The 13912-nt window shown below is 35.2% G+C and overlaps 1 protein-coding gene across 1 annotated transcript; it reads left to right on the top strand.

The window, feature by feature from the left end:
- Positions 1 to 1126: 1126 nt before the first annotated feature.
- LOC137709141 (uncharacterized) lies at positions 1127 to 7588 on the top strand. Its single transcript, XM_068448263.1, has 2 exons — positions 1127 to 1395; positions 7114 to 7588. The coding sequence occupies exons 1-2, from the start codon at positions 1127 to 1129 to the stop codon at positions 7586 to 7588; spliced, it is 744 nt and encodes a 247-aa protein (XP_068304364.1).
- The last annotated feature ends 6324 nt before the right edge of the window (positions 7589 to 13912 follow it).

Here is a 13912-nt window from a genome sequence, read left to right as displayed (position 1 = left end):
CGATGAACAGAAACTGCTAATTCCAGCTTTGCTGCCAGCCATGCACATGTTTCAATTAACAAGTTCGAATACCTCCTTGGTCTTTTTCAAAGTAAATAAAATAAATTGCACAATTACACTAGACATTTTTTATAAACTTGTCACGATAAGTGTATTCAACAGTTTAATAGTCACAAGGATGTAATTAATTCCAAAGTAAACAAGGTTTTTTTTTCTTTCAAATATATAAAGTTGATAGTCATGTGATGGAGAATCAGTCTCCTTTCTCTCAAATATTGTTTTTTTTTTTTTTTTTTTCAACTTAGGTTATCTAACTTTTTCTTATCTTTTCATATAATAGATTACGTAAATAAAAAAAATGTAGTTACATCCACACGTTTATTTTCATTTTTAACACATTTTTCTTAAATTTTCAGTTATCAAATCAAATGAATAAAAAAAATCAGTGACTAAATATTAATAAGACGTGTGAGATGTAAAAATGAATGTGTGAATATCACTTTTCATTAAAGACTCCAAAATAGCTATGAGATGAAAAATGCATATTGGCGCAAGTGAGTGCATTTCAATTGACTAATTAAAAATAATGCCTGCTTTTTACATGTTCAGTCATTTCTCTTTACGTGATGACAAACTATTTGGTTGTAAAAACGCCATAATTTGAATCGTTATTCTTTTGTCTTGCAAATATATAATCAACTGAAAAAATCATTTATTTGAAAAAACGTTAACTATTCATATATGTCGAAGAAATCGACTACTAGATAACCAACTATGAGCCTATGACTTAATCTTTATCACTTCTATTCCATTTTTACCACGTAGTGCTTCGTTGACCTAGCCATTTTTTAAGGTCACCAGATCTAATTGCTTACAACTGCAAGGCACCTTCCTACCTAAGAAATTAAATGCAATAATTGTATTATATGATGATGTGATCTGGAACGTTTAAATGCAATAATTATATTATATGGATATGATCTGAACATTGACTTAATAGCACCCCGCCATTGCAAATGTTTCAAAGCTACAGCTCTCTGTGCATGCTATTTGTCCTGCCATTTTACCACCTTTTAATTACCAGAGAAATCTGCTAGCTCTTTGTTTGTGTACTGACGGAACAACGATGAAGGACGTATTTCTGGGCAGTTTTTCTGCTGAGGGAATACTTGCGAAGGCGGCTTCACTTACCACTGAACCACTGTCACTTGCTTGGGGGCTTCGGAAACCACTACGCATCCTGCATGAAACATTATCCCAGATTCAAATTGTCGTCCTTGATGCTCCTGCTAAGGAATCAGTGGGTCCTGCAGTGGCAGAGTGGGTGGAGGAACTTAACGACGTAGCCAATGACGCTGACGATGTCTTGGATGAAATCAACTACGAAGTTGTCCGGCATAAACTAGAAATTAAAGACCGTATCAAGAAAAAGGTACTCAATTTCTTCACTCTCGAATCCGCTTGCATTTCGTCTTCAAACGACACATAAAATTAAGAAGATCAACGCGTCGTTGGTGGATCTCAAGAGTCGGGCACCTGTAATCGAACTAGTTGCCAGAAATGTGTATGCAACCCATCAAAGAATGAGACGGGTCAGAGAAACGAACTCATTGATCGGTGCTGGAATCGTCGTTGGAAGAGCCGAGGCTGTGTCAAATATAGTTGCAACATCAACCCCTATGAGTTACAATGTAGTCACCTACACCATCATCTTCTAATGGCCACCGACTAATATGTCACACAAGCATATAAGTTCTACAGAATACTTCTAATAAGATTCTAGGATCACATTGTCATAACATTTATCATACTTATCATTCACATTATTAAGAAGATAAATAAACACACATATTTCACAATATAACGTCCCATACATGTAAATTGATGTATATATTATCGGGGATAACTCACTAACCAATATAGGCCTACTAAACCTTACATAGTCCCTAGTAATATTGATTTTAATATTTAAGATAAATTCGTAACATATTGACCAAAAGTCAAGTCTCTGTCAAAGGTGGGGTCCACGATCCTATACAAGCCAATATGGAACATCCGCCCATGGATTTTCGATCTATAACTTCCCAAGGGTCTCATTTATCTTCTAGAACAATATCCTAAAATTTCGGAACAATCTAATGGTCGAATCTCCGCCAATCACAAATTTAAGTGGCAGTCAACGTTTAATTTTACAACTTAGAAATCCAATTTGGGATGATCCGCACGTCGGATTCTCGATCTGTCAATTCCTAATGTCATCAAATATTACATACTATTTTGTATTAAAGTTTGGTGCCGATCTAACGGTTAGATCATCAATTCATATAATAAACAAATGTCGGCTGAATAGGCGATCAACCACGAAACTATACTAAAACATCATACTTTCACTAAATGGATGTTAAATACAAAATCAGGGCATCAAAATTTAGCCTAGAAAGGTCAGGTGGGGTCTTAGCCCATGGTCCGCCGCCACAACTCGCCGGAAAATTCAACTATTTCAAAAAATTACCAAATTTCACAGGAATGTAGAGCAAGTCAAGGGGAGCAATTTTCATACTTGGGTCAAAGTCCAATTCGGCTGGGAAACCCCTGAAATCACCCTTGACCCAATGGAACCCTATAATTGGGCGTTTCTTGCTTTGTCCTCAAATCGACTCTGACGCTCCAACCAATGATTGGTAATTGTTTCTGAGCTCAAGGGAAGTTTTTTGATGGTGGGGATCGATGGGGAGGGTTGCAGAAAACGACAAATCACCGCTGGGTGTCCTCGAAACCCACGGGTTCTGTTCTTCACAATTTAGGGGATAAAGCTTGTAACATCCCACATTACCCAGGGGAGTGATCCTTATATGTATATTCCCATCCCTACCTAGCACGAGGCCTTTTGGGAGCTCACTGGCTTCGGGTTTCGTCGGAACTCCGAAGTTAAGCGAGTAGGGTGCGAGAGCACTTCCACACACTGGGAAGTTCTCGTGTGAGTTCCCAGAAACAAAACCATGAGGGCGTAGTCGGGGCCCAAAGCGTACAATATTATGCTACAATGGTGGAGCGGGCCCAGGATGTGGTGGACCCTAGGCGGGGATGTGACAAAGCTAGTGAAGTTTGGTTGAAAATGGAAGAGGGGAAGATGATGGTTCATTTTCAGGTAGTGGCAAGGTTTGAGTTGTTGGAAAAATGGACGGGAAACCCGTCGATAATTGTTGTAGTGGTGCGGGTTGGGTCAGGGTGTATGGGTCAAAGGGGAAAAGGTCTGGGTTTGGTGCTTCTCACTTCCCTCATTTCTCTCCCTGATCTCCCTTCCGATTAGGCATCTCCCTTTTCCCCCTTTTCATTTATCTCCCGCCTCTCCTTTCCTTCCTCTCCCCTGCTGCCATCTGGCAGCTTCTAGAGTTTTTTTTTTTTTTTTTTTTTGTAATAACCAAAACGTCTCTAATTTCTTCATTTCAACCCGATTCACGAACGATTTTCGCCTAAGTGCTCGTAGGATCAAGCTTTATCCAAATATACTTAGTGTGACCCCATAAGGTCCCTAATTTTTTTTTTCTTACTGGCCAAAATTCAAACTTTGTAATTAGTTTAAATAAAATCTAAATTCAATTAAATTAACATACATTAAAAAAAATAATATAAAATCTTGTTAATACAAATACGTAGTTTTCAATAGTGAAATCCAAAAACGGGATTTCACAATCCTTGTATAGGCATTGGGATAGTGAAATTTAAACCCCTTGGACTTTTCTACATAACCAACAAAGTAGCATCTAGCAGCTTTCATATCCAATTTTCTTTCATTTGGATTATAAAGTCTAGCTTCACACATGCAGCCCCAACTATGAAAATGATTGAAGCTAGGTTTTCTACCTGTTCATGGGGGTAGTTTGAACTGTTTTGGTAGGAACTCTATTATGTATATAGTTGGTTGTTTTAATTGCTTCTCCCCACAAGAACTCAAGTAATTGGGAATGGGACAACATACTCCTCACCATGTCTTTCAGAGCCCTATTCCTTCTTTTTGCAATACTATTTTGTGATGGAGTGCCATGAGTGGCGTATTGAGCAACAATACCCTCTTGTTCAAGATATAATGCAAATAGACCCTTGTGTTGACCACTTTTAGTGTATCCGCCAAATATTCACTTCCTCTATTTGATCTCACTACTTTAATGTGTTTATTCAACTCTTTTTCAACTTCAAGTTTAAATATTTTAAAACAATTTGACTTGAGACTTTTTTGAAATTAAAAATAGATAAGTGTATCAAGAGAAGTCGTCGATAAAATGAACAGAATATGATTAAGGTTGATGAGGACAATGAAACATCAGTCTTCGTTTTCTAATAAAATAATCAGTCCTAAAAATGGTTTAGACTTCATGGATTGTTGATCCCATTTTAGAAGTGACATTTGGTCTACAAAACCCATATCCCATCCCTGGCCTTAGCTCCACAACCCATCCCCAGAGTCATCTTCGATGGAGAGCGTTAACAGTTCAAAAACCAGAAAATGGTTTGATTCGTTAAAATTCATCTCCAATTGATGATTGTGCTAAATTTTATGAAACTCACAAGACCATTATTTGGCCAAAAGGGCATTAGGTTGGCCAAATGTAGCCACTCTCTTAGCCCTTTTTTTGGACCTAGCTCTTCAACTGCAATAATTGATTCAAATTTAATGGCTAGATTTGAAAATATAAATTAACAAATAAATTCAAAGTATAAACTTAAAACTAATAAATTCTTGAGAGGCTATGTTTAGCCCATTCGTTTGAAGACAATATATGCATATAACATGACACTATTCATTTAAAAATAATTTTTGCATAACTATAATACTGGAAGTTTGACTTTGTTCCTAAATAATTTGGATTACTATAGAAAATCCCCAATAAATAAAGACTTGGGATTAACACATGGCAAATCCAATTATTACACAATGTGAACACTAAATTATGTTCAACACCCCCTCCAGATGTTTTCACATAGTAAGATTCATTCAACTACAAAAACACTGTTAGGTGTGTACTGCGTATTTGAACTCCAAATTGTAGTCTCGAAAATAATAATTGAATAAACCATAAGGTTTTGGCTACTTACTACTCCTAAACAGGTCAACCCTAACATCTAAGTCAATCCTAAAGTATTAAGTTGACCTCCAAACATTAAGTGATCACCGATCAAGCAAATGATTAGGGCTTAATGCCTTCCCATTCCCACAATTAACCAATCTAGAACATGAGCTTTTTTTTTTTTTTTTTTTATCCAAATGTTACTAGTGAAAAACAAAATGAGACTGCAATGGCCTCGTAGCTCGAACGTTAAAAGATAAATTTACACTGACGTCTATATTTCCCATTCTTTAATATCACTTGCATATAAAAGTGTAAAGTAACTTTTTAAATGTGTCAATGACATTTTTTTAGAAAATCTATAATTAGGTGTTTGAGTAAAGAATTTTAAAATTTTAAGAAACTTAGACTAAATTTGTTAGGAATGAACAAGAAATTTTTTATAGAGACTTGAAAAATAGCTAAGATGCAATTTGAAGGACATTTATAATGTTTTAATAATAGCCTTGAAATGGTTGGGTAGTCCATTAATATCAAAATTTTAATGCAATTTCAACACCGATTTTAAAGTTGCATGAAACAGTAAAGTTCTTCTCCGAACGTACCATAAAAATTTGAAAAATGCTAAGGAGACTTCTCCCAACATGCCATAAAAAGTTGAGAAATGTTAAAGAAATTTTTTTAAAGTAGGACTCTCTATAAATTCTTTATCACTTCACAGTTTAATATCAATTTTCATATTAATATTATAAAATACTGTGTAAAAAACATAAAATGATAGAAAATTCATAAAGAGTCTCACATTTTTTTAGAGAGAATCTTTAGCATTTCTCTAAAAAAATTTCAGAAATTGGGAACTAAGGAACGGTTTCATGTTCTTATCCATTGACATGATTAGTTGCTTCCATTGCATACATGCTTACACATATGCCAACTTGAACCAAACTAAAAATTCAACGCGCCATATTAAAAATTAAGGAAAACTAATGAAAGGGTTTGAAAACTTTAAGTTTTAACGATAAAGACAAAATAAAGGGTAAAGTGAATAGTACCATGTTTAACCTTTTAGTGTAAAAATGTGATTTTTCGTTAAAGTGACCGCGGATTTTTCGTTAAAACTCCCTAAAAATTAACCCTTGAAATTACTAGCCATCTCCATACACAAACTAATTAAATTAAACCACCTCTTTAAATCCAAACATATTTTAGTTCAAACATTTTATATGTAGGTGAAAAAACATTTTAACAACCTTATGTAGAAAACTACTACCTAACAAGATGTATCCTGTATACTGAATTTCAAACACAAACCTAAACTTTTTGGCCTTAATAAAAAAAGATTTGTACTACATGAGTACACTGTTACAGTAGTGTTTCATACCAATAATATAATGACATGTTAATTTCACTTCTTATATCTTTATATTATTGACACAAACCGTTACTGTAATAATATACATATGTAACACAAATTGCTCTCCTTGTCGAGGTAAGCAATAAGACATCTAGAACAATCACCATAAAATCTCATTTTTGTTTTTGGAAAGACCATTGACTTGAAGTCTTAGTCATAAAAAACAAATATTAAAATGGTAAACTGATTTGGGGTTTCTGAAGGGTACCACTGCAAATAAAATATTAAATAAGTTCACACACACCAAAAAAATTATTGTATTCACAATTCTTAAATTATATAAAGCGCCCAAAAAGCTTCACTTCCTTGTCAAGTGCAAAACCAAAAGATCACCGGGCCTCTCAGAAAATATTTGCAGCTCTGTTTCAATCCTACGATCTGATTTGAACGTATTCGTGTACCATCCATAGCGTTTTCGGAAAATGCTTTGAGTGTTTTCTCAGTAACTATGGATTATCTGAAGATTTCAAGCATCCAATCTGCAATAAACCAGTTCAGTTTCAAACAATCCCACAAAGTGATCAAGTTTTTACTCTCAGTCTCAGTGTTTTCAGTCTTACTCTCCTATTCTTCTTTGATCCCTTTTTCTCTCCACTCTTTCAATTCCTTCACATCTTCTGTAAATTTTTTCAGCTACACTTTTGATAAGAAATACGTGTTTTTGCTTTGCAATGGACTTCTGGTGTTCATTGTGAAGAACTCTGGTCTCGCTGGAACTTCTCCACGGGAGAGCTCTAATCTCAACAATAATGATCATGTTCCCAAGAGCATCGAATCCGGGCGAAAAGCAGCTGAATTGGAAGAAACTAAGGTAACAGAAGCACCACAAGCTAAGGAAGAAGTTAGCAACGTCGAAATGGAACAAACGAAAGTAAGAGAAGATGAAATATTGGTCTCAGAGGAAGAAGAGAAAAGGGTTTTGATTACAGTGGAGGAAGAAGATGAATGCTGCAGAACCAATTTTGTTCTGGACGATCATGATATGTATGAAGAGGAAGGGATTGAAGTGCTGAGTGCGGAGGAGTTGAACAAGAAGTGTGATGATTTTATTAGGAGAATGAAAGAAGGAATTAGACTTGAAGCCCAACAACAGCCAATCACGTTTTGATATTGTCAGTGAGAATAAAAGAACTAACAACCTAGTTTTGTTAATTCTAAAAGACATATTTTACCCTCATATGAAACAATGATGCAATTTTTAGCTGAAATGTGTTCGCGTATAGGACTTGAAATGTGATGTTGAAACCATAAATATGGTGTTTATACTAAATTTTACTCTACCAGCCTGTGTAATTAAGGCCATTGCATGAATTGATATTTTTCCTAGACATAACTACACATCTAATTTTGTTTAACATGATATCACAACTCTTTACCGTCTTATGTATGTCTATCTATCCATGTGTAAGATGAACTTATAATAGTGAGTTTTAGTTGATCTAGATTGTTAACCTATTTCCATAACAATGTTAAGCTTTTGGGGATTAGTAATTCTCTAAGAAACTTCACCTCTAATAGTAAATGGCTGATATTCCGTAAAAATTAAATCAAATTGTGTGAAGCAAATCGAGTCCCCCATTAAAATAACAAAAATGATATTCTTATTATCTATGTTTACCATCATTTATATCATCTTTTTAATAAAAATAGGACTTGTATGCATTGGTGGTTCTATCTCTATTAAAGAGAAATAGGTGATAAGTGTAAAATTACTCTTAAAATAAAAGAAAAACTAATGAAAAGAGTTTGAAAATTTTGAGTTTTAATGATAAAGACAAAATAAAGAGTAAAGTGAATAGTATTAGGATTGACTTTTTAGTGTAAAAATATGATTTTTCATAAAAATGAACAGCACCAGGAACTTTTCGTTAAAGTTCCCTAAAATAAATAGTTGGAGATTGGGAAAGGACTTGGAAAAGTATACATATATTTCCCAGTACACATTCTAAGTTGAAAGTTGCAACAAATAACCAAAAGTCAGGAATCGATCAAAAAATCCTAGGGAGTATCCTCACCGGATTTTTCAAGCACATTCGTTCATCGTATATCGTGCAGTCAGTTTTTGTTATGTACTGTTTATATTCAATTTTAAATAAAAAATTTACAATAATTTCTGACCGCATGATATACGATGAACGAATGTGATTTGAGGATCTCCGAAATCCTCACAAAGAGAATTTGATGAGAATCGTGGTTTAAAAATTGATGAGCTTGGGTTTTTTTTATCTATTTCTTGTGCCTGGTATAATGATTTGTTTTGGTTGTGGCATGATACTCTTTCTCGTTGGTGTATTCGAGATTATTTTATTCAATTAGAAATGTTATTTTATAAAGGAAACGAATGTAAAGATAATTTTATATTTTGAATTGTGTTTGAGAGGATGATTTAAGTAATAAATTTGAGTTTAAAGAGATATTAATTCTTTAATAAAAAATAATATGGATGAAAAGAGTAATTTAGGTGTAGAAATAAATTACATGAGTTCAAATAAAATTTCTTATTTAAATTAAGAAAATCCCCAGTAAATAAACACCTGGGATTAACACGTGGCAAATCCAAGTGTCACACAATGTGAACACTCAATGATGTTCAATACCCCTCCTTCACATTTAAAGATTCATTCAACTGCTCCAAATTATTAATCTCAAAAATAATAATTGAACAAACCATAAGGTTTTGTCTACTTGCTGCTTCCTAAACCGAGTGACCAGAGGTCAACCGAGCAACTCCACCGTATTCAATAGCTCGGTGGACTGGCTAAATTTCCTACCCAATTGCTCTAACTCCTTACTCCTGCACATGCGGACAATTGGGCTGAGGGGGGGCTCGAGTGAGAGGGCGAGGTCGAATCGTAGACCCGAGCGCCTGAGGCTGGATGATGCAAGGTTGATGTCAGGGTGATGTCAGCCACGTTATTAAAAAATTTGCATTAAGCGCGTGTCGCACACGTGGGCATGGGGGCACGTCATGGACAGCTATTCAGTCGGTGGGGTCCGTGGTCCAGAGGTATGAAATGTTACCGTTTATGGGGGCACGTGGCACATTCTCATTTGTTGGATTTCAACGGATAAATTTTTTGGACTGTTAGATTTCCAACAGTAAAAAAATATTCAAACCTCCCCCCCAACGACTAGATGACGTGGCACAATATCATCCGGTGGATTTCAGATCAACGGTTCACGTTATTCGTCTTTAAAAATAAGAAAAAAAGGAAAAAGAATTAGATATACTACCGTTGTGCCACGTGGTACAATTTGGAGGGTTGGATTTCAATTTTTTTTAATCCAACGACAGAAATTAATTAAGTAATAAAAAATGTAAAAAATAAAAAAAAATCCGAAAATAGTTAAAAAAAAATGATTTTACCTTTCTATAAATACCTTCTTATTATCTTTTACCTTACACCACAATTTCATATTTTCTCAAATACTTTCAACCACATTCCAATCTTTCTCTCAAAATTTTAATCCAATTGGTTTCCAACAAAATGACTCATGATGCAGGTACGAATTGGACGCTTATTGAAGATGTTACGTTGTGTTCTAGCTGGGTTGAAGTCACTCATGATCCGATTACAAGTAATGAGATGCAGTTGCGAGAAATGTGGAGTCTTATTCATACCCTTTTTCTTGAGAAAATTGGTGGGAAAAGAACCAAAGAATCGATGTACAGTTGTTGGAGAATACTCAGCTAATTGTTTAGTTATTGGAGAGACGCCTTGGCACAAGCTAGTAGTAATATTCGAAGTGGAGAAAATTTTGCGGATCAGGTAACAATATATTATTTAGTTGTTTGTACTATACCCAAATTTACATTAGCTACTTTGATTATAATTATTTCTTCTCCCGCATTGTGTAGACACTTCAAGCACAAGCTTGGTATAATGCCAAAACCAAAAACAAAAACAAATTATTCACCCGGTGGGAATGTTGGAATATTGTCAAAGATTGTCTTAAATTCAGAGTTGTGCCTATCGGTCCAGAAATTGTCATGAACAACACCCCTCTCAATTCTACGCCCGATCATGACTTGCATGTTCATGAAAGCGACACATAACAAGTGTCGAAAGCGACCCTTGAACAAGGGTCGGGGTTGACCCGTTATGTAATTAGGCCTCAAGGTAAGAAGGCTTCAAAGAGAAAATGTAGTGCTTCCGAGAATGATTATGCAAAATATATAGAAGAACTTGCTCGCCAAGGTGAATTGACTTTGGCGCGGGAAATGGCTAAATTTGAGGCTAATAAGGCTAGAGAGCAGGCAAAAGCTGCAGCTACTGAGAGATTATTTCAAGTTAATGAGAGAGAAAGAGAGCTACTTAGGCAAGAAAGGGAAGAGCTTAAAGAAGAAAGAAGGGCTCAACAAGATCATGACATTATGAAGGAGCCTGTAGATGCGATGTCTCCGAATTCTAAATATTTTTGGAACTCGGAGAAAGCGGACGTGATGCTAATGAGGCGTGCAAGAGAAGCGAGAGCAAGAGGAGATGGTCCTAGCCCCACAAATTGGTTAGGTGATGATTTTCCATTCACAAGGGACTAGGGAATTTGTTTTTAATCGGAGCCCATAATTTTCCAATCACTTTGGGTTGTAATTTCTTATTTATTGAATAGAGTACTTTATGTTGTTTCCAATTTATTGAATTTAGTACTTTATTTAAACTAAGAGTATATTTATTTATTTTGGTAATTTATTTAAAATAAGAGAATCTTTATTCAGAGGATATAAACACACCAAATAAAATTACATAAACATACCAAATAAAATTACAAACACGCCAAATAAAAAAAAAACTCACTAAATGAACTTAAAAAATACACCAAATAAAATTAAATAAACACACCAAATAAAAACAAACACACTAAATGAACTTAAGTTTCTTGAGCTTATTTCAATTCCCACTGGTGTTTTATCAAGTCAATTTGCCGGGCATTGTGAATATATGCGTTTTGAAGTGAAGTATATCGTTGAATAAGCCTTTCATTGTAACGTCCATTCCTTTGTAATGGCTCGTGTTGCACGGGTTTTTCGGTGGCATCATGAACACAATATATTTGTGTTCTGGAATTGTTCATCGTGTCTGGCTCATATTCATCAACGGCATCATAATTGTACTCATCTTCCACAATCATGTTGTGAAGAATGATGCACGTCATCATGATGGATCGAAGTGACTCTAAATCAAACATTCTGGCAGCACCCTTGACAATCGCCTAATGAGCTTGGAAAATACCAAAACAACGCTCCATATCCTTCTTACACCCCCTCTTGATAGCTTGAAAGTGTTTTTCCTTTGCACTTCGTGGACGCGGTACTGTTTGGACAAACGATGACCACCTTAGGTAAATGCCGTCTGCTAGGTAGTATGGCATGTGGTTCTTATGTCCGTTGACCCAGTACGTGACTCTTGGTGCTTTTCCTTACATGACATCATTGAATACTAGGGATTGGGCAAGGACATTGAGGTCATTTTGAGCTCCCGGATTACCAAAAAAAGCGTGCCAAATCCATGTATCAAATGATGCCACTGCCTCCAAAATGATACTTTTTACTCATTTTCTATTCCCATAATCTCCTTACCATGCACTTGGACAGTTTTTCTAGGTCTAGTGCATATAGTCAATGCTTCCAATCATCACAGGAAAACCTCGCATTTTGCCTTTCTTCAGAAGCCTTTGCAAGTCTAATCTTAGTAGGTTTTTGGAGGTACTCTGTGGTGTAGATAAATTTGATTGCAAAGCAAAACGTCATTAGGGACTCAAGATAGTTGATTTCCCCATCTTCGCTATCTCATCCACTTGGTCTGCAGATGCTCCATATGCAAGCATCCGCAATACAGTAGTAATTTTTTGCTCAGGAATGAGGCCCATAACACCAAAAGCATCATTCTTTTGCACAAAGTAAGAATCATGGTTGCAAACAGCAATCATGATTTTGTTGAACAAATGTCATTCTATTCTAAAATGATGCCTAAAGTATGTATTAGGGAATGCGCTGTTACAGACAAAATAATCATCCAAGAGATCCGTACCTCATCGTTGCTTGCTTTTATCAATGTTTGAGGAATGGCTAGGCTTGGAGATCTGAGCTATAGCTTGGATGACTCGACGGGAATGTGAGACTTTTTGGCTTCTTGCTTCATCATCTCTTCTTCTACGCTTCTTATCCTCATCCTTATCATTTTCCATCTCATTTTCGCCCACTTGGAGATTGAACATTTCTTCCCCTTGCTTAAACAATTCTTTCTCTTGCTCATCGATTTCCCACAACATCCTTGAAGAAGACATTGTAAGAAAGAAGCAGAAACTATGAATAATGATAGAGATTTAATTTTGGTGTGTGATTTCTTAGGATGGATGGTGGGTTATAAGGAGGAAAAATAAAGAATCAGGCTGTAGATAATGCCACGTGGCATGCCATCATTCATAAAAATCTGATTGAAATCTATCCTAAAAAATTGTGAACAGATTGTGACATGTGGTGTGACGTGATTGGTTAAAAATCTTATCGAAAATCTATCCTCAACGATTCTGAAAATGTAATGATGCGTGGCATGACGGCATTAGATAAAATCTTATCAAAATCTATCACCAAAAATTATCTTTTCGAATAATGACACATGGTGCAACGACAACGATTAAAAATCTTATCCAAAATTACAAATAAATTATTTTGTATTATAAAAAATACTAATATTTTATTGCCTATTGCCATGACTATTCAGTTAGGGGTGGAGATGCAAAAGACAATTACTATTCATTAAAGACAGTTACTGTTCATTGGAGGGGATTGAATAGGAAGTTGGCGTAGGGGGCATTTGTTACGCTGGAGTTGCTCTAACATCTAAGTCAATCCTAAAGTATTAAGTTGACATCCAAATATTAATTTTTGTTCAAATGTTACAAGTTAAAAAAAAGTGAGATTACAACGGCATCGTGGCTTGAATGTTAAAGAATATAGATATTTTAGACAAAATAGTTTTTGAGATTGATATAACTTTTCAATTTTTTGTTATCAAATGATAGATTTTGTTAGATTAGCCACCTACGAGGTTCGAATCCACGCCGTCATGTAAGGACTCAAGTTCTTTCCACCATTACAGTAAAGAGTCACTTGCTATAACTTCTCACTTTGGTTTGTGAGATTTAAAATTGTTAGAAATGGTCCCTGAGGGTATATTTGGTCATTCCGTGAAAAATTTTCACTAAATTAAGGATATTTTGTCAAAACACCTCCCCTTTCTTTTTTAATTGATGGGTTTAATGGAGCTTTGTTCACAGAAGAGCCAAATGATTGATGGTGGGCAAACTTAGGGATCATTTCTATTGATTTTAAATCTCATGACACAAAGTGATAAATTATACCAATTTTCAGAACCATTTTAGCTAAAAAACCAAGAATATATGTACACTAATGTCCATGTTTCCTATTTTC

The sequence above is a fragment of the Pyrus communis genome, chromosome 11 (assembly GCF_963583255.1).
Source record: "Pyrus communis chromosome 11, drPyrComm1.1, whole genome shotgun sequence".
Classification (NCBI taxonomy): Eukaryota; Viridiplantae; Streptophyta; class Magnoliopsida; order Rosales; family Rosaceae; genus Pyrus; species Pyrus communis.
This window is presented reverse-complemented; position numbering and strand designations above follow the sequence as displayed.

Coding starts and splice junctions, on each gene's coding strand:
- LOC137709141 (XM_068448263.1), top strand. CDS start 1,127: ATGAAGGACGTATTTCTGGGCAGTTTTTCTGCTGAGGGAATACTTGCG. Junction 1,396..7,113: donor ATCAACTACGAAGTTGTCCG/GCATAAACTAGA, acceptor AAATTTTTTCAG/CTACACTTTTGATAAGAAAT.